Source organism: Electrophorus electricus, chromosome 4, assembly GCF_013358815.1.
Source record: "Electrophorus electricus isolate fEleEle1 chromosome 4, fEleEle1.pri, whole genome shotgun sequence".
In the NCBI taxonomy this organism is placed as follows: domain Eukaryota; kingdom Metazoa; phylum Chordata; class Actinopteri; order Gymnotiformes; family Gymnotidae; genus Electrophorus; species Electrophorus electricus.
The window spans coordinates 17,668,248-17,690,494 of NC_049538.1; the positions used below are offsets into that span (position 1 = coordinate 17,668,248).

Sequence of the window (22,247 nt, forward strand, 5' to 3'; positions counted from 1 at the left end):
GCATACTGACACAGGAGGGTGTGAGGTTTGAAAATTATGCATACTGACACAGAAAGGTGTGAGGGTTGACAATCATGCATACTGACACAGGAGAGTGTGAGGGTTGATATTTATGCATACTGACACAGGAGAGTGTGAGGGTTGATATTTATGCATACTGACACAGGAGAGTGTGAGGGTTGATATTTATGCATACTGACACAGGAGAGTGTGAGGGTTGACATTTATGCATACTGACACAGGAGAGTGTGAGGTTTGACATTTATGCATACTGACACAGGAGAGTGTGAGGTTTGACATTTATGCATACTGACACAGGAGAGTGTGAGGGTTGACATTTATACATACTGACACAGGAGAGTGTGAGGGTTGACATTTATGCATACTGACACAGGAGAGTGTGAGGCTTGACATTTATGCATACTGACACAGGAGAGTGTGAGGGTTGACATGTATGCAGACTGACACAGGAGAGTGTGAGGCTTGATATTTATGCATACTGACACAGGAGAGTGTGAGAGTTGACATTTATACATACTGACACAGGAGAGTGTGAGGGTTGATATTTATGCATACTGACACAGGAGAGTATGAGGGTTGACATTTATGCATACTGACACAGGAGAGTGTGAGGATTGACATTTATGCATACTGACACAGAAGAGTGTGAGGCTTGACATTTATGCATACTGACACAGGAGAGTGTGGGATTTGACACTTATGCATACTGACACAGGAGAGTGTGAGGCTTGACATTTATGCATACTGACACAGGAGAGTATGAGGATTGACATTTATGCATACTGACGCAGGAGAGTGTGGGGATTGACATTTATGCATACTGACACAGGAGAGTGTGAGATTTGACACTTATGCATACTGACACAGAAGAGTGTGAGGGTTGACATGTATGCAGACTGACACAGGAGAGTGTGAGATTTGACATTTATGCATACTGACACAGAAGAGTGTGAGGCTTGACATTTATGCATACTGACACAGGAGAGTGTGAGATTTGACACTTATGCATACTGACACAGAAGAGTGTGAGGCTTGACATTTATGCATACTGACACAGGAGAGTATGAGGATTGACATTTATGCATACTGACGCAGGAGAGTGTGAGGATTGACATTTATGCATACTGACACAGGAGAGTGTGAGATTTGACACTTATGCATACTGACACAGAAGAGTGTGAGGGTTGACATGTATGCAGACTGACACAGGAGAGTGTGAGATTTGACATTTATGCATACTGACACAGAAGAGTGTGAGGCTTGACATTTATGCATACTGACACAGGAGAGTGTGAGGGTTGACATTTATGCATACTGACACAGGAGAGTGTGAGGTTTGACATTTATGCATACTGACACAGGAGAGTGTGAGGGTTGATATTTATGCATACTGACACAGGAGAGTGTGAGGGTTGATATTTATGCATACTGACACAGGAGAGTGTGAGGATTGACATTTATGCATACTGACACAGGAGAGTGTGGGATTTGACACTTATGCATACTGACACAGGAGAGTGTGAGGCTTGACATTTATGCATACTGACACAGGAGAGTATGAGGATTGACATTTATGCATACTGACGCAGGAGAGTGTGAGGATTGACATTTATGCATACTGACACAGGAGAGTGTGAGATTTGACACTTATGCATACTGACACAGAAGAGTGTGAGGGTTGACATGTATGCAGACTGACACAGGAGAGTGTGAGATTTGACATTTATGCATACTGACACAGAAGAGTGTGAGGCTTGACATTTATGCATACTGACACAGGAGAGTGTGAGATTTGACACTTATGCATACTGACACAGAAGAGTGTGAGGCTTGACATTTATGCATACTGACACAGGAGAGTATGAGGATTGACATTTATGCATACTGACGCAGGAGAGTGTGAGGATTGACATTTATGCATACTGACACAGGAGAGTGTGAGATTTGACACTTATGCATACTGACACAGAAGAGTGTGAGGGTTGACATGTATGCAGACTGACACAGGAGAGTGTGAGATTTGACATTTATGCATACTGACACAGAAGAGTGTGAGGCTTGACATTTATGCATACTGACACAGGAGAGTGTGAGATTTGACACTTATGCATACTGACACAGAAGAGTGTGAGGCTTGACATTTATGCATACTGACACAGGAGAGTGTGAGATTTGACACTTATGCATACTGACACAGAAGAGTGTGAGGGTTGACATGTATGCAGACTGACACAGGAGAGTGTGAGATTTGACATTTATGCATACTGACACAGAAGAGTGTGAGGCTTGACATTTATGCATACTGACACAGGAGAGTGTGAGATTTGACACTTATGCATACTGACACAGAAGAGTGTGAGGATTGACATGTATGCAGACTGACACAGGAGAGTGTGAGATTTGACATTTATGCATACTGACACAGAAGAGTGTGAGGCTTGACATTTATGCATACTGACACAGGAGAGTGTGAGATTTGACATTTATGCATACTGACACAGAAGAGTGTGAGGCTTGACATTTATGCATACTGACACAGGAGAGTGTGAGATTTGACACTTATGCATACTGACACAGAAGAGTGTGAGGCTTGACATTTATGCATACTGACACAGGAGAGTGTGAGGATTGACATTTATGCATACTGACACAGGAGAGTGTGAGGATTGACATTTATGCATACTGACACAGGAGAGTGTGAGGATTGACATTTATGCATACTGACACAGGAGAGTGTGAGGTTGACATTTATGCATACTGACACAGGAGAGTGTGAGGATTGACATTTATGCATACTGACACAGAAGAGTGTGAGGCTTGACATTTATGCATACTAACACAGGAGAGTGTGAGGATTGACACTCCACAACTGCCTTTTTCCTTCTTCACTTTTTTCTCTTTGTCCCTTTACTGCGTGTTTCCTTGGATAATTTCTCCGCTCTGGTTTTATGCAAAGCAAAATAACAGACAATTACTGTGAAAGGGGTGAGCAAAAGAGAACCAGCTGTAGATTGAGAGCTCACTCACATCAATAGACAGAAAGAAAACAACGGAAACAATGCACAGCAGATGCACCAGCTAGAGAGGGCATTGTAATATCAACACGCTCGGCCGGGGCCACGACCACACACAGGAATTCCACTGATGCAACAAAAAACCTTTCAATCGCACAACAGCACAAATCAGGCTGAGATGGTATGGATTATAGAAACTCCAACCAGTCAAATGATCAACCAAGCACAGGTTTTCTGTCACCCAAGTCACTGACTTGTCCAGTAGAAGTGTGTGAAGGTTACTGGTCTTGATATATGTGATATAATGCTGAAGACATTTTGCCCCTCATATGAAGGGGCAAAAGAGCACTGTGCCCTGTCACTGAGTCTTGAATTCAAATTCCACAGATGCCACAGCTGTTCATAATGTTCAAGAGGGCCTGAGTGCTCCTGCTCTGTGGGGTGGAAGGCTGGTTTACTGAAAACATGCGATGGCCAGCTTCATGTGTGTTAGCAGGAGCACATGGTTGCACTCTGGCTTCCAGACTAATTGGAATCCAAACCAGTGGGGAGATTTCAATGGCAGGTGGAAATTGAGAAAAAAAACCTGAGAAGGTGACAGGGATGCGGAAAAATGCAGAATGTAGCCCACTGATGATGTAGGAGAGGGGCAATAACCTGCCCTCTAAAGCTTTACGCATGGCTTGTCCCATAGCCATTTCACTGCACATTTAAATGTGTCATACAGATGAAAACAATATCATAATTATGCAACATCTGTTATTATATATGTGTCATCAAACATTGTCCATGGTGGTGCCTTGACAGCTACCAATAGTCTCATAGATTATAAAAAATAAAAACAACAAGCACAATGACTGGTTGTAATGACTTATATGAATCTCTCTCTCTCTCTCTCTCTCTCTCTCTCTCTCTCTCTCTCTCTCTCTCTCTCACACACACACACACACACACACACACACACACACACACACACACACACACTCACACATGCAGATACACACTTAAAAATGTGGAATTCCAGATATTTGTGCTGTCCCTTGTGTGTAAAATTAAAAAACAGCCATTTTTACAGAAATCCTAGTTTAGAATGCTTCCTACATCCCAAATATAAATATTTAAGATTCACAACCTTAGTGTGTTCATGTAAAAACAAACAACAGGAAACTTCCTTTCATATCCATTTGAGCAAATGGTCTCACTGTTCCATTAGACATACGATAGCTACATTCAAATCTTCTGCACTAGTGGGATAAAGAATGTTCAAGAGAGAATATTCTCACATGACAGACAAACATCCGTTATCCCAGTGCACTAACACAAATTCATCAGTGTACAATGAAGCCGCACAAAATGAACTCTCTTGTCCATGGGTACAAACATGATTTATTAAATCATTGGCAAAACACTTTTTCAGGGTATGTAAATGTAAAAAGAGTTAAATAAAATTTTAACAAAAAGGAGAAAAAAATAGTTACTGATGTCAAGTGAAAACCACATTATTTAGTATCCATGTAAAACTGCACATTCGTTAGCAGGAAAAAACTCAAGATGTGCATGTGACTGTTTTCTGCATGTTCAAAGTGATTAAATAAAAGAGCAAATAGCAAATGTTTGCAGATGAAGCTTTCATTCCGTGGACAATGGGATGTGGTTATTCTGATCTACAGCAACAGGCATTTGTTATTTTTGTTGACCCAGGGTTGACGGTATGAATAAAGCAATAAAGTATGAAGCCCTGTTTTCAACTGAATGTTTGACCTTTTCATGCCCGTATTTGATTCACCATTGTTTCTTTCTCCATTGCACAAGAGAAATATATTTTGTGGAATCCAAACTGTTTCAAAAGAAATAAAGTGAAACATGAAAAAAAAAACCGATATAGAAATATTCCTTCTCGTACAACATTCATTTCGCTCAAATGACCGACTATCTATTTTTGGCAACCTATTGTGCACAGGTTCCCCCTTTCTGTAAATACTTTGCGCGGGTGTCTCGCTGTTGCCCTCTTGTGGACAATTTCAGTAGTGACAATTGACATCAATTCTAAATCTCGTATGTTTGACAGCTTGTAATTCACTGGTGTTTAGTCTCCAAGTGAATGCTTAAATCGGAACGAATTATATAGCACGGTTCATATCTGTTTCATCTTGCTCGCACAGCTTACTGGAACGTAGATGAAGGCAGTAGTTTCTCTCTTAAATCAGACCTGCACCATCTTGGTCCTCTTTTCGAATTTCATAGCAGCAGTAAGAGGTTATTTGACGTACAGCGGCAGACATCGGCAGGTTTATAGGCATTTTCTAATTTGCCTTGCAGATAAAAAAGGACAAAGAAAAGACACTGCACCGTATCACAGCGTCATAGCACTACGTCAACTGTATTTCTCACAAATGATATTCATTGGTACCCTTTTTATTTGATTTAATACGGTTTTTCCTTTTTATTAAGAAGGCTATACCAGACGCATAATCACTATACATAGATTTAACATTACCTTTACAATTAAATTTTCACTGAAATTACAGAATAAATATATGCACATTTTTTTCTTTTTAAATCTTTGTGAGAGAGAAAACATTAAAAGTGCTTCTACAAAGCCGTTAGTGATAATATCCAGAAGCGTTCTGTCTTAAGAAAGTGCGTTGAATTCCATAAAACTTTGAGCGTCATAATGTATTCACAAACGTTGATCCTTGGGTAAGTCCTTGAGATAGGACCTCTGAAGTCTTTAGGTAATATATAAAATAAATAGACCACCGAACAGTAATGCGTTGCAGTATCTCTATTGAAGGTGAATTATCCTTTTCAGCAATACCCAACCCTGCAGTTGAATGCATGCAGCAAACTGCAATATACTACAAACTGTGCCTGGCCTGGGGCAAGTATCCGAGCGCGCAAGAGACAAGACGTGGCAAAATCCTGCTCCTCCCGCAGTCGCGCGTGAGCGCCGTGAAGGCTTCGTCTAATATTTAGTCTGATGCTCTCCCGATGGCTCCCACGACACAAACAAATCTGTTCCATATAAAAATAAGGGTTGATAACATTGCTGGCTACTCTGAAAAAAGGCACTTCATTGAATAACTGAGTATGGCCTTTCCTCCAAAGCGACTTTGGGGAAAACATTTTTGTTATATATATATATATAATATATATATATATATATATATATATATATATATATATATATATATATATATATATATATATATATATATATATATATATATATATAAAACTCATCATGCTTAAAATTTTATTAATTTTTAAAATGTATTTATTTTTGATACTTTTGTGGTGGTAGTGGTGAGGGGGTCACTATGGAAGTGAGCTTACTCTCTGTAATCAGAATCTATACGATTTTTCCAAGACTTCGAGGTAATCCGGCTTGGTTTGGAGTTTGGCCCTTAACTCGAGGTATTCACTCGTTCCTGTTTGTTCAGAAAATCCTTTGCCCCCAGTGAACAGTAGTGTTTCTTTCAATCTGGCATCTTGCTGTAAATCAGGGTATTGCATTCCTGGGGGGTGTGCATGTGCAACGTGCATGTCCTTTAATTTTGGAACCGTTCCGTACAAGCAGTCTACAAAACCTACTGTCGGGGTTGGTCTCTGGCTGTCAATCACCGTGGGGCAAAGCACACCATTCTCATGAAAGCCTGCTATGTCACCAGACTGATTGACGGTGACAATTGTGTTGAGCTGAGAATTAGACACAGCCATCGTCCACTCCTTTTCTTTCTCCAGCAGAGTTCGATAATTACTGCTATTTTCCTTGGTCTCTGCAAATTGCTCTCCCTCGATCTCCCCTTCGCGTGGTTTGTAAATGGGGTTGTTGCACATCTGAGTAACAGGATGAGGGATGTAGTCATAGACGTGTCCAGGCGCTTTCTCAGGCGAGGCAGTCTGCCGCTCCTCGAATATCCGGCACTGCATCTGAATGCCCGTCAGGTCCACCTCCTGCCGCTTCCTAAAGGGCAGTTTCTTGCGCCGCCTCAGGACAAAAGCGAACAGGCCAGCAGCCACGAACACAGCGGAGATGAACAAGATCAGGAGGCTGAGGATCAGCACTGAGAGGGGGACGTTACCCCCAGCCGGGGCACGCCCCAGTCCCGAGCCGCTGGTCGACGTTATGTCGTTGGTCATGCCAGGGGAGGGGGCGGTGAATCTCAGCTCAGGGCAGATGACCTCGGCCTCCAGGGCTCGCAGGTCCTTGCCCAACGCGAACTCTGGCGTTTTGCAGATGACCTCCCCCACAACGATGACGGAGCTGAGCTTCTCAATCCACTGTTTGAGTGGGATGATGTCGCAGGAGCAGTCCCACGGGTTCTGGTGCAGGTCAATCTGCACAATGGAGTGCAGGTGCTCCAGCACTCCGCTTACAGGCAGGTACAGGAAGTAGTTGTTGCGCAGATTCAGTCTGGCCAGAGACGTGCCTGCAAAAGCATCCACAGGCAGCGTACGCAGCAGGTTGTCATTCAGGAAAACCAGCTGCAGGTTGGGCATTAAGCTGAAAGCAGCTGGCTGGATCTCTCGGATCACATTGTACTCTAAATACAGGTAACTGAGCATCTGCAGGCCGCGGAAAAGGCCGGGACTCAGCCTTTCAATGTCATTACCGTTCAAGTATAAGCTTTTCAAATTGGGCAGGTTGATAAAGGCGCCTTCTTGAACGTAAGATATCCGGTTGTTACCCAAATGGAGTAAATCCAGACTGGAAAAGTTCCAAAAATCTGACCTGTATATTTTCTGAATCAAGTTCCCACTGAGGTACAGTTTCTTGGCATTTAGTGGCCGTGGCAAAAGCTCAGAGATGTTGTGAAATCCCTTCTCTTTACAGTTGACAGTGAGCCCCAAGTCATTGATGTGTAAATTGCAGATACATCCCGAAGGGCAGATTATTGGAATAGGTGGTCTGGTTTGATAGGCAGGAATAGGGGGTTGGTTTGGACCAGGGTAAATGCTACGTGGGGTGGGTGAAGTTTTTGTGGGTCTGGGTCGTTTGGTTGGCTTAATGTGCCGCTCTCTATACTCTACTGAGGAAGCGGTGTTGTGGGAATATGATAGCATGGAGGAGGGCTTGGTAGGCCACGTATTCTCATTACTGAAAGGTAATCTTGGTATGCCAAGTTTTGCCTCTATCTCAGCTTCAGATAGCATGGGACAAAGCTCACTCCTTTTGATCTCGCGCAAGTCCTTGCCATGAAAATGAAATGGATACTCACACGTGATGTCACCCACCAGAGCAGTGTATGGAATGCGCTCGAGCCACGTTTTGAGTTGCACAATCTCACACACACAGTTCCACGGATTCTCCTCGAGCTGAATCTCCATCAAGCTGCGACCAACGTATTCCAGCGTGCCCTTATAAGGCAAGGTCTTTAGCCGATTACCCCGCAAATCAAGGTGTGTTAGCGACACAGACCTGAATAATAAATTGGGTAGCACAGGTATCAAATTGTCATTCAAGATAAGTACTCTGAGTTTGTGCAGGTTCCGAAAAGCACCACTCTCTATTCTCTTTATAACGTTGTAATCCGCCTGTAGATACTCGAGACTCTCGAGTCCGAGAAATGTATCATTTCTAAACACTTCCAGCTTATTCTCATGCAGAAAAAGCTTTTTCAAAATGCTCAAACCATTGAATGCACCTGCATGAATGTCCTGCAGTGCATTGTTCCCCAGATTTAGTGACACAGCATTGTTGAGGTGCAAAAAGCTGTTGAAATACAGTTTGCGCATGGAGTTCCTCTGCAGGTTGAGTTTGAAGGGCCTCGTCCACGTTTGGGAGATTTGACTGACATTTGTAAATCCTTTGCTGTTGCAGTGGACATGGAAAATGCCCTCCTTGACTTCACAGTAGCAAGGGTCGAAGCAAGGCTCATCTATTTCCTCTGACTCATCCAGCAAGGGGATCGGTGTAGTCCACCCTAAAGCTATTGTGCTTAGCAGGGTTACCCACAGCATCCTTCCGCCGAGACCTGATGAAGTTACGGCCAAGAGCCACTTCACAGCACTGAAACAGACAGAGAGAGTAGAATCAGAGCTCAAAGTAGTAAGCCGTTGACTCCGTTGGAATGTGCGCTATTGTTATAAAGTATTCGCGGTAACATATTGGGGCTTATGCGCAATTTGAAATGACAGTTTCAAACGACAACTTCTCTCCCCTCATTATCATGCCAGTAGCCTATGTGAGGATGAAGATCATGTTTAAATGACAGCCAACACACAACCGAAGCATATAAAAACGCGCATCACATTTCAGTATAAGAATCAAGAAGAATATCACCAGATCGATAGTGACGTGATGTTCTGGTTTTCTAGGGACGAGAAACACACCCACACGAAGGCCTAAATCACGATAATCTGTTAGGTCGCACGTATCATTAGGTATCTTAGTGACGAGGCATTTTTCGTATATATTTTTTCCCGTTAACTGTCTTTACATTCATTATATCATACAACGGCTGTCGCCTCTCTCTCTCTCTCTCTCTCTCTCTCTCTCTCTCTCTCTCTCTCTCTCTCTCTCTCTCTCCGAAACACACAAACGTGCGCGCACACACGCAAGCACTCACATGCAGCGAGCGGGACAGAGGACATTCGACAACTTAACGCTTTTGTCGTCTCGCCCGCCGGTTTCGTGCTCTTCCAATTTTATCGCGAGGAGACCAATATTTTAATAATACTATAAATAACTGAAAGGTCTGTTCGCTACAAACATTTAAAAACATTCATTTATTTCTGTAAATCGTGCCTGGCGCATCTCCAAAGATCGATGAAGTCCAATTACAACGCTAACTAAGGCTGCGTGTTCTTTGAACAGACTGAATTAGCTAAAATCGCAGTAGCATGCTGCCAGTACGTCAACAGGGAAACTATATAGCCGAGTGGGTCTGAGCGCGGTACGGTCCCAAACACTCCGCTTAACGCGGAATGTCTGATCGTGATGACTTTTGCAAAAGAACACGATCTCGGACTTGATGAAAGACTCCTTTTAACCAGCAAAGGCAGGAGAGCGACGTTTGCTTTACATCCTTGCGGAATGGGGAGGGCAAAAAGTGATCGCAGCATGAATAGCGCACTTTGTGCCGATGTCTCTTCAGCCATCTCGTACGCTATGTTTCGGTATTTCTCTGTGTGTTGGCGGACATCCGAACACACCGGACTCAGACAGTCGGTTCAGATATGACACCTATATTACCGTGGCAGAAGGTACCTACTCGGTTTTAATGGTGTCCAACTTTACATCTCCTTTGCCGGAATGGATAGGGAGACGGGCGGTCCCGGAGTGCCTCCGATTGTTGACTGGAAGGAGACATTCACTGCAATGAAACCAAAAAATCTCTTCTGTTCACATAGAAAAATATCTCCATACAATACCACGCATGCATTATCGCTACGTAACAACGTCCAGCAGAACAAATTAAATATTCTCAAAATGTTGACAGTTGCTTGCCAAAGCGTCACTGAAAAGTACCATACTTTCTTGCTCAGATTAACATATCGCATAAAAACGGTCCTTTAGATGTTATATCAGACGAAAGTCAATGAGTATACAGCATTTTCAGATCAAATACAGAGAGTGCGATGCATTTGAGCTCATTTATCCTCCCACGTTCGAGTATTAGGGCCACGAGCGAATTTGCGCAACACTCACCTCTTGTCGTTATGGAGTTTAGGAGCATCCGAAAAAAAAGAGTTGAAAGATTGTTGAATCTTTTCTTCTTCACCAGCGTTTCTTGTGCCTCTCTCTCTCTCTCTCTCTCTCTCTCTCTCTCTCTCTCTCTCTCTCCCTCTCTCTCTCTCGCTCTCTCTCTCTGCTCGCTTACCAATGAGACCGAGGCAAACGAGGGGAAATGAAGACGTGATTGGAATGCAATGTCCCTTTTCTGTAGGTTTGTTTATGATGCAGTTAATAGCTCCAGCAGTGAAGCCGGCAGATGCAGCTCTGGTCCGATCCGAGCGGGCGTCAATCCTCCTAGTGCACCAGCATCACTTGAATGTAGGATCATACCGAAGAAACGCACTGGATCGGGTCGTTTTTAGACGTCACTGAAATGAGCTTGAAGAAAAGCGAGCGAAACTGGCGCGGGAGGGAGGAACAGAGATTGGAGGGACATTGGCGTTGGTGGTGTTGGCGGTTAGGATTGAGGAGGAGGCAGAGGTTGTAGAGCGCGCTGAGTGCCGCACCGGGGGCGCGCGTCAGCCTCTCTCTCTCTCTCTCTCTCTCTCTCTCTCTCTCTCTCTCTCTCTCTCTCTCTCTCTCTCTCTCGCTCTCTCTCTCTCTCTGCGAGGTTATATTTCAGTTTGGAAGATCAGCGCATCGCATCCGGGAAGGTTAACTCAAGTAATTCAATGTCCCGGCCATTTCTATTCTATTCTATTCTATTCTATTCTATTCTATTCTATTCTATTCTATTCTATTCTATTCCTCTCTCTCTCTCTCTCTCTCTCTCTCTCTCTCTCTCTCTCTCTCTCTCTCTCTCTCTCTCTCTCTCTCTCTCTGGATTTTGGTTCGATCTCTTTGCAGCAGAACGAAGTAATGAAAGGCTCTCTGTCTCCACACTGCGCTCGGTCCTCCTCTGTGGTGCTCAGCATGTATTCCCGCGCCCTTCCTGCAGCGGGCAACCGAGTTCCGCGCGTGGGCTGCAATACGACGAAGTGTGGCGCCTTTCTCTGCGTGATAGATTAACTTATAAATTCTTCATAAGAACAAAATATGTACGTTAGAATTATATGAATTATAACAACATAACATTCATTTTTTAAATTTTATTTATTTTAATTTTTTAAGTTGTTAGATATTATTATTATTATTATTATTATTATTATTAGTAGTAGTAGTAGTAGTAGTAGTAGTAGTATTAACAACAATAATAATCTAACTGTTAAAATATAAAAATATTGGAATTCTTCCCCACACTGTTACTTATAATAATCAGTACAGCATCTACCTTTGTATCTCTTATGCAATGTCATCAAAAAAATAAATAAAATACAATAAAATAAAAATAAAACCAAAAAACAGCACAAAACAATTTAAAAAATCTTTTTACTCACCGTGACTTACATGACTTACCTTCTAACGAATGTTTGACTATAGCTATGTTAAAAGTAGCCATTATATCTTAACCCTTATAAGGCAGATGAGAAAGGACACCGGAGAGCAACTGCTCGTCACTCCAGGGGTGTTTACAATTCTCAATCCAGTCTCCAGGGATCCCCAAACCTCTGTTCCAACTGGTAAAAGAGAGCTATGCAGCCCTGCCTTACCTGGATCAGGTGCACAAGAGGTTGGAACCAACAAAAAATCTGAAGAGGCTCAGGGTCTCTCGGGACTGGCATGACCTGGGAGACCTTTGTCTGACTGTCCACCACCAGGCATTCCATCAAGAGATACACATAGTGTGATACAGCTAGACAGAGAGGGAGTGAGAGAAAGAGGTAGAGAGGAAGGGAGAGAGGGAGACAGTGAAAGAGAGAGAAAGAGAGGGAGAAAGGGTGGGGGTAGCTGCATGGGGAACAGCTATGGGTTAGGTTGCCACTTTGTCCCCTATGAGTGAGTGCTCTTTCATTCCTGCTCCTGTCATTCTGTCATTCAGGCCTGCGGGACACTCATGCATTCACATGGCTATGCTCTCATGCCTGCATCACCAACTGCATTACTCCTGTCACCATATTACAGTTTTTTCTCTCTTTTTCCTGACATTACCTCTTGTCTTTCTGCTCATTTTTCTGTCTATGTTTCTTGCTGCATGTTTCGTTTTGGTTGGACATAGCTTCTATGGCAGAAGAAAGACTGTCATGGCAACTGGCAACTACCTTCATCCACTCTGATGTTGTTACATGATGATGGAGTTGCAAGTTGAAGTCACAGCTTGGGACTTCTCAGCCTAAGTCAACTGACAGGAATGAGGTGCTCAAGAGTTGGTGCTGGGGGATTGGTGCCTCTCTCCCTCCCCCAATTCAGGTCTGTTAGGTCACCTGGCACAGTGGAGGCTGAGATGCTTGTGGGGGAGAATGCCACACTCAGGGTCCTCCTGGGATGTGTCAGAGATTCTACCATGGTCTGTCAGCCACCTTGGGCTCTCTTACATAGCACAGAAAAGGCAGCATGAACATGTCAGTCAATCTCCACTCACCCTGTCCTCGGGCCAAGTTCTTCGCCCTATGTCCTCTTTGTCTCTAATATATCAGTGCACCATCTTTAGTACCATGTATTTAAATATTCTGTACGCATGCCTTTATGTATGCATGTATATTTTTATTAATTGGGTGCATTGTTTATTTATTAACTGAATTTTCTCTCCACACATGTCTGTTGCTTGGCCTTGTCACATGCACAGATGTCACATTTGCCCCTTAATATGCCCAGAAAAGTCTGAGAAATGAATGATCGTGTGTCCTGCCTTCTCAGCCCTGTGAGAGCTTGCTCATCATATCACACCACAGGTTCCACCAGGCTCTTCATTCACTCTTGCAAGTGAGAGTTTGCAACTGGAATCTCCCCAAAATAAAAATGGTGTGTGTGTTTGTGTATGTGTTTGTATGTGTTGTTTTTTTTTTGTGGTGTGTGTGTGTGTGTGTGTGTGTGTGTATGAAGCTAGCCACGATGCTGTACCTCCACATGGCTCAGAGCCCAGTGATAGCCCCCCTCTCACTCTCTTTTCCCCAGGTTTCCTGCTGTCAAACAGGGTCCCCCCCCCCCCCCCTCCACCAGCCGAGACCTAATTGTAAAATAGCTCATGGAAAAAATAAAAATTAAAATAGGGATGTCAAAAGTCTCAGAGAGGAAAATTCTGGTTGGTTTGCACTGTCCCAGATTTCTGGCAGAGATTTCTCAAAGGCTGACCTAAAACATCAAAAACAATCCAAAAATATGAGGCAGAGCTCAGCTCTCTTTTAATTCTCCCCCTCTGTTTCTTTTCTTTTTTTGCCATTTGGTTAGAAGGCCCTTATAACCCACCCGAGTCCAGGTCAAATATCCAGTCACCCTTCGGCAGGGTCCCAAGAAACTGCCCGAGGGATTAATCTGAGAAGAATCCACAACAGAGTTGTTACATAATCCATTACTCCTGATTATGAGTAATTGTTTACTGTAACAATGTGAAATGCTGGGAATTGGATGCAGAATGTCCCAATGGACAGATTGAAGGAGACAAGACATCTGATGGCTGCTTGTGTCAAACATGAGTGATGCCGGAAGGCTGCATGCTGCATAAACAAAAGCTTTTACTTACTACACTTGTTCACTCTAAGTACAGTGCATTGTTAATTTGTCCAATACTTAAGGTAGTTTGTGAGCAACCGCTTACAGAGATGGTACTTTCAGAGAGCTCTTTTAAAAGAAAGGTAAAAAGCAAACTCAAAGGAATGAGAAATGAGAAGTTATGGCTGTTTAACTTCAGGTTGGATTCCAGGGTTAGATATCAGTATGATTATTTAATTGGGTGAATTTTTTACTAAGTTGTTTCTCAAACATCAAGGACCATTTAATCTATGTGCTAGTATTTCACCAAAACTCTTGTCTTGTTATAAGATACTGTTGTTTTTGCTTTTGCATTTGCTAAGTTATTTATTTCATGCCATTTTCAAATTATGACATGAATCTGGATTCATATTCTTCAGCTGAACTCACTTTTTTCTGATCTTAGTCTTGAATCACACTGGATGGTTTGTTCATGTCTATGCTGGTTCAGTCAGAGAAGAAGAAGAGGAAGAAGAAAGAAAGAAAGAAAGAAAGTGAATAAAAATACAGTTTAAAAAATGTCACTGCCCTTTCAGTGTCCACTTTATTTAGGTAAGCAGTGACTTCTCTTTCCTGAGATTCTAAAATGAAGGTCAGTTAAAAGTTGAATAAATTTCTTAAATTATGTAATCTCTACCGTAATGCTTTTGTGGTTTCCCAAAGGCATTAGGCTGTCTACAGATGTAACATTAGGGTAACAAGCAAAATAGAATTCAGCCAAAGAGAAGAGGCGTAAAATAGGAAATAAACCAAGGCAGCATTTTCACAATAACAATAGCCTGGAATGCCTGCGACAGTGACCAATCATAGACAAAGCCCAGAAAATAAGGAGCGCTCATTGAAAAAGACCAGAGTGATAATTACAGTAATTCATTACAATAATTACCACCATGAAACCGCAGTTTGTAGAAGAGACCAGACAAGTGAAAAGTCAGAGGTGAGCGTTTCGCATTGTCATCACAAAACATATGAAAGGGAGGTCCGGAAGGCTGTAAGAGTCATGTCTAAACACACAGACCACTCATCCATGCATCTGCATAAGTACATGTGCAGTGATCTAACTAAGTTAACTGATCATTGTTTCTCTTTATGGGCAGTTTAGCACTTGATTAAAAAAATGTGAGTCTCGAAGGGAGCTACGATGTCTCTGACTTCTCAGATTGAAAGTCATTTTAGTTCAAACACAGGTTGGATGCTTTTTAAATGCCTTTCTGCTACTCACTGTTTACAGGCTTTGTGTGAACTGCAGGTTTATAGATCACACACACCACCCACTTTACTTGAAATATATATTTTTACTAGAAATATCTTGTAGGTGTACAATTAGAAACTACCCATCTGTTGCATAGAATATATACCCATCATTCAATTCTTCATTAATGGTGAGTTTGTGGTCACTGGGCCACTACTGGCTTGGTGGAAGGCCATTCTCAACTCAGCAGTTACAATGATATGTGTAGTACCACCAGCAACACTGTTGTGGCTAATACATTCATTCTCAAACAATGCCCATTACTATGACACCACCATGCTGGTGTGACTGCTGCTGAGAATGGCCTGCCATCCAAATAATATTCACTTAGCACTGGTTATGTGCTCAGAAATTAAGCATTAATGAATGGGGTTAGCTATCAAATTGTGTAATACCACAGATGCACTCAAGTCTGTAATTGTACATACATTAAATGCACCTATAAGATATGGCAAGGAAGTGTACATACAAATGTTGTTTTTCTGTGTATGGTTTCATGGTACTGTAAGTGCCTAGCAGCATATATTGATGATATTGATGATGATGATGATGATGATGATGAAGAGGTGGGTCAAGATTTTGGAATCAAAGTCATGTTTATTGTGAACCAGCAGGAAAAATATCAAAGGCAAAATCCACACAATGTACCAGAGAGGTACATGCAGTGCTGTACACAAAAAACCCTGTATAGGATTTGCCAAAAAAATGGTGTGTATGAGTGCGCGCGCGTGTGTGTGTGTGTGTGTGTGTGTGTGTGTGTGTGAGAGAGAGAGAGAAAGAGAGAGAGAGAGAGAGAGAGAGAGAGAGAGAGACAGAGAGAGACAGAGACAGAAAGAGAGAGAATATACTAGAAAATATTCTTAGTCAAAAATTCAGACAGGCAGACACACAGAAAGACACACACACACACACACACACACACACGCACACATACATTCAGACACACACACACACACACACACACACACAGAAAGACACACACACACACACGCACACATACATTCAGACACACACACACACACACCACTTTTTCCCAAATCCTCTAGAGTGGTTTTTGTGTACAGCACAAACATACGCACACACACAAGCATATATACACACACAGACAGTATCTCTGTCTTCATTCATGTCATCAAAGTACTTCTGTGTTGACATACAACAGTCAGATATAAGAACGTGGGTTTCTATTTTAACTTTCGTGTCAAGACAAACGAATTCCAGCTTCACTGTACTCCACTGCTGCTGCTTCGGCTGTGATACTGGCAGTATGCAGCACACTTCTATAAAAGAAAAGCAGACGAATGACGCATCGGCAAGTTTTCACTCGGCAATACCAAACAGAAGGGCAGAAACATGGGAGATTTTGCTGAAAGGTGCTTACAAAGGCAAGTGCTTCCTTGTGTATGTGTGAGTGTGTGTGTGTGTGTGGGGGGGGGGGGGGGGGGGATTAGTTATTTGGACCTTCATGAGAACCATGTCTAGAGACATGTGGCTGGTCCCCACAAAGAAAAAGAGGAGATAGACATCAATATGTTTTTTTTTTTCTCTTTTATGATTTGTGCGTTTCTATGTGTATATTAGTGTACAAAAGCTTTATAGTTTCAGGTACTCTCTCCATTAGCTTACCGACAAACATGGAGAGAGCCCTGGCGGCTGGCCAAGAGAGAGTGCTAGGGCACGCCCTGATGTTAATTGTTACTTATTTTCATTTTTAAAAATGAACAGTTTTAAAATAATCATTTATAACTACTTATTTTAAGTATGAATGTATTAAAAATGAACAATAATGTATAATATATCACGTATACCGGGGGGAATTAGCTTAGTGGTCCATTGCCTCTCTTCTGGGGCACTAGAAATATTGTCCAAGCAGAGGAACAGCGCAGCCAATTGCTGACACAAAATACGCATACAGCGACATAAATGTAGCCAATCAGCGTCCTCGAATCTGATTAACTTAGCGCCCCAAGCAGAGTCAGTCAGTGGTGGAGTAGAAACAATTGACGGTATTGATGACAGTCGGTCAGTGCTGGAGCAGAGACAACTGACGTTATTGATCATTGAGTCAGTCAGAGGTGGAGTAGAGACAACTGACTGTATTGACAGTGGTGAACGCGGTTACTCGAGACGCGACATTTCAGGTGCCCCAAATTCAGTAACGCTAAGATATTTTCTCTAAAATCCATTTTGGTTAGAACTTTGGTGGAGAAACTATACTGTAGTGAATAGCTTACTGTAGTGAATAGCTAGCGAAGTTGTGTATTTTGTATTAGTTTTTCATTTATAGTACCAATGAACTAGGTTAGCTTTTCTCGTGAAACCCCGGTTTGCGCTAGTGTTCTTTAACGCTAACTTTTAGCTAACGTTAACTTAGTTCGCTAATTATTAGCTAGCTAGCTTAACTGGTTTAGGTACTAGCTAGCTGTGTGTTTCAGTGGTGGTTCTGGCGAACTGAGATAAGACAGTCCAGGCAGTTTTAATGTTTAATTTCCTTTTGATACTTAATTTATAGCTAGATAATATTAAGTCCACTGCAATAATGACGCATAAAGTCCCTTCTATCTGAACACATTAGAGTTGCAATCAATGATAATTGTCATTTATTATTGTTGATTTTTAATGAAAATGGAAAAGAAATTACTGGCTATTTCACAGAGCCCTAGTAGTTTGTGTTAAGTTGTATTGGTTGCTGGAGGGAGTATGTCACCAACAGCCCCACCTAGTAGGTAATGTTTTCCACCAGCTGCCACTGAGAGAGCATGTGTGTGAGAGTATGTGGGTGTGTTAAGAATAGCTTTCTTGGTCCTGGTGCTTTTGTTCCATGTGCTTATTGACACACACATGACTGGAGAGTGAATAGTATCTATAAAAAGCACGATTATATCTCCCTGCTTTAAGGTCATAACAGCACGACCGTGATACTCTGCCACGCATGACATGTCACCTCTTTGACCCCTGTTAGTCTTTCCCATTTCCCACAGTGTGGCACTGTAAACCAGGGATTTTCTTGGGTGTAACCAACATTGACATGTCTGATAGGTCAGTACCTGACAAAATCTCCTATTGGGGGTATTTAAGAGATTAGTTCAGAGATTTTAGAGGGCAACAAATGTCTTTGGATGTATGAACATACAGAAATAAACACTAGCTCAGCTAGTAACACTGACATTAAATATAAGCAAATATATACTTTTTTCAATGTGTGAAATTCTCCTCTACACATATTTGATTTCTCATTCACATAAAGGAGACCTCTGAAGAAACAGCTCATATCATTTATGTATTATATCCCCAATGTTACATATTTATATGTTTACATAGTTGTTATTATGGTAATGAGTTCCATACAGCTGTAGGGTTTTATATAATGATAATGCCATAGATCTGCTCAGTGTCATTCCAATATGTTTCAAGGGGAAGGGAATAAGGGAATCTTTTGGGTTTTAATGCAACTGAGAGATTTTTCATCTCATATTATACAAGTATGCCAAAAGGTGACACAGTTGAGGTTGATTTTACTTAAGCTAGTTCAACTATAGTGTCAAATCTAAACTGTTTATGGGACTTTCATTACCTCCATAAAGAAAGCAGAGGTATTAGAAAACATAAAAATGTTAGTGATGATTCATGTGATTCAGTTTTGAACATGTGATTAAGTTTTGAGCAATTTTAATAAAGTTCTCTCCAAAAAATGTAAGTTTGGTGTAATATAAGTTTACACACGAAAGATAAAAGATCTGAGACAGCACCTCTACTTCTGAAGTGTAGCTTTGAAGTTTGCTTTATGTAAGTTTGACATTATTGCTGGTGCGTAAAAAAATGATTACTGCAATCTTAGAAGGAGCTTCCTGCATTCTGGTGAATGGGCTTCCTACTCTATCCAACATCCCGCCATTCCATCCTAAACTCTCCTGCGCCCCACATTTCAGCATTCAAAGAATTACAGCCTCATTTATGCTGAAAAGTTTGAGATGATAACCTTACAGGTTTATAAACTGACACTTACACCACACTTCAACTCTTATCTCATATGAGGGGTAATCAGAAGAAGCACTTAACAACAGCTACAGAAATGTGAAGAAAAGACACTTTCAAAGATGAGATAGAGATAAACTCTTTGTCACTTGCTAGCTCTCTAAGATTTGAATGTGGGCACTTCTTGCAAATGCTACAGCTGGCATCTTCAAGAAAACAGTGTAGATGTCTTCTCCCTGCCACAAGCTTGAAGTATGCAGACAGAAAGGTGATACATATAGGAAGAGAAATGTGATTTGCAGACTTAAATCAGATCTTAGGAAAGGAAATGAAAGGAATGGAACGGAAAAACCAAAAGCTATGCTTCCATCCTCACCAGCGTCCATCACTGCTCAATGGTTCATAGCAGTTTCATAATAGTTTATAACTTAGGCTGTCTAGCTCCAGTGGGGTGGGGTGAAATGGTCCCTGTTTTTTTCTCCCTTGCTCCCCATGAACCCACGACAAGAGTTTTTCTTGTGTCCAAGCATGGAATGATAATAAAAGTAAGGGGTTTTTAGTCCTCTTTGGCCCAGTGCTCAATAGCTGTGCCTCATAGACTCAGATTCACTCTTTCTGTCTCTCTCTCACACACACACACACACACACACAGACACACACTACATCCTTACTCATCCACTCATACCTATAACCTTACTCATCCACTCATACCTATAACCCATCCTTACTCATCCACACCCTACCTATAACCCACATCCAACCTCTCATCCTGTCTACAGCCAGTAAGGGGATTCTGACATTTCTCTCCTTCTTGAGTGTTAAAGTTTTAACATTGGAGAGATAATAGATTCTGTTTTCTGGACAAATATCTAAAGTCGTCTCCACAAAGGGCGTTTTTTTTCTTCCTGTCATGCCTGACTGACTCTGATGTCATTCCTCATTTCTCTTCTCCGTGTCCTTCAATTAGCACTTAGTTATTTGGCAACCCAAAGGGACTTTAAGGCAGTCAGTAAATTAGACATGTCCCCTGTCTGATACTGGGCTATGGCACTATTAATTGTCAACCAAAACAGATGAGCCCTGGGGGATGTTTGTGTGTATAGTCAAACTAAAATCGATAATGTATGGGGTATTGCAACAGAAACTGTGCTTCACATTTGTCACAGTTAAAGCTTATTTTATTTTAGTGCTTTCTTAGCATCAGGGCAATACTAGTAAAGAGTAATGTAATTTAGCTGTGAGCAATACTGACTCTAGGTTTACTTGGAAAAATCAACCAAAATCTCTTCTTGTGTTCTTTTGTGTGTATGTGTGTGTGTGTGTGTGTGTGTGTGTGTGTGTGTGTGTGTGTGTGTGTGTGTGTGTGTGTGTGTGTGTGTGTGTGTGTGAGTGAGTAGGTTGCATGATGAAACTGGGGGAGTCTAGTTTAGAATCTCACTGGGCTGCCAAGCATTCACATGTTGCACCCTGTTTTGTTAGATGTGCCGCTATTGCAAAATCAGAGAAGCATCAGATAATCCAGTGGGCCTAATCTGCCCTTGACTGCTGTGTGTGCAACACATACACACAACACACACCTGCATGCACACATAAACATACAAACACATGCCTTTTTTTGTTAAATATCAATCTCCCTGTATCTTCTTCTGTCTGTTCCACCTACCTTATGGTTGCCCATTCTTTCCTCGCAATTCAAACCGCACTCAATAAATATGTAGAATGATAGGAAATTCAAAGTCAGCCTGGACTACATTTTCGAAGAGTGCCGCAAACTTTAAATGAGACAGCTCCGAATAAACATGGGTTCACTTCCACCAAGACCAGGACTTAGCAGTGCTCATGTAGCTTTCAGCAGACTAACCTCCATTTCCCATGAGTCTCCTGAACCTCAACCTCAGGTACACCCTCACCACCTCGTCTTATGTTTAATGGATGGCTGCCATCTGTAAGCCATCAATCAGAAATGACGATTGCACCCAGAAATAAAATCTTTAAAAGATTATCTTACCATTTTCTACCCTGTTAAAAATATTAGTTCCCATAATTTATAATCGTACATGGCACAATTTTGCTGATAGTTTTAGAGATGAGAAACATAATGCTACACCTTGGGTTCCCTATGGCCTTTAACACAGTCCAACTGTGTGATTAGGCTAATAAAGACCCTGTCAAATCTCTTTTACAAAACCTGGAAACACAGTATGGTGATGTGTGAACTTAGATAATGATAAAAAGTCACAAACTATGGTTTCTGTTGGGTCTCATTGATTTTATTTGTGTGGATGTTTACATACTGTTTAGGACATACTGTTCCGATTACGAGACGCTCCAAAAAAAACCACAGTATCAAAGCCTAGTGTTATTCAGCATGTTTTGAGTAAACATAAAATACACTAAGCCTGAATGACTTCATGGTAAGCTTCTCATTTTTGAAAAGGAGATTTATCTGGGCTTTCGATGGATTAAACAGTCGCCCCAATGGAGTGTGTTTTAGGCCAGTGGGAAACCAATGGTGTAGAAAGTTACTGAATACTAAAGTTACCAATGCGATTGTGCTATGTGTGATTATAAATAAAGGGAAACAACAATTTTACTTAGGTATGGGCTGAAAAACCAAGGATCTGTTCACTGTCCACGTTATGCATTTATACATGTGTATAAACAGGTGTGCCTAAAGCACCTCAGCTTTCTTGTTTGGACCTATATCCATATGCATTAATATAATTTCACCTGAACATTT

The 22,247-nt window shown here is 41.7% G+C and overlaps 1 protein-coding gene across 2 annotated transcripts; it reads right to left on the reverse strand.

The window, feature by feature from the left end:
- Window positions 1-4,330: 4,330 nt before the first annotated feature.
- On the reverse strand, window positions 4,331-11,022 carry slitrk3a (SLIT and NTRK-like family, member 3a). 2 transcript variants are annotated; one of them, XM_027009338.2, is made up of 3 exons: window positions 10,253-10,334; window positions 6,372-9,048; window positions 4,331-6,050 (listed from the first exon to the last, which is right to left on the reverse strand). In XM_027009338.2, exon 2 carries the CDS (start codon window positions 8,997-8,999, stop codon window positions 6,381-6,383), a length of 2,619 nt encoding a protein of 872 aa, XP_026865139.1. In that variant the 5' UTR covers window positions 9,000-9,048; window positions 10,253-10,334; the 3' UTR covers window positions 4,331-6,050; window positions 6,372-6,380. The 2 variants fall into 2 exon arrangements, with proteins under 2 accessions (XP_026865139.1, XP_026865140.1); XM_027009339.2 differs by lacking the exon at window positions 4,331-6,050 and adding an exon at window positions 10,690-11,022 and having other exon boundaries at window positions 6,336-9,048; window positions 10,253-10,354.
- Between the last annotated feature and the right edge of the window lie 11,225 nt (window positions 11,023-22,247).

Bases quoted from the DNA above. Each gene is read 5' to 3' on its own strand.
- slitrk3a (XM_027009338.2), bottom strand. From the start codon at position 8,999: ATGCTGTGGGTAACCCTGCTAAGCACAATAGCTTTAGGGTGGACTACA.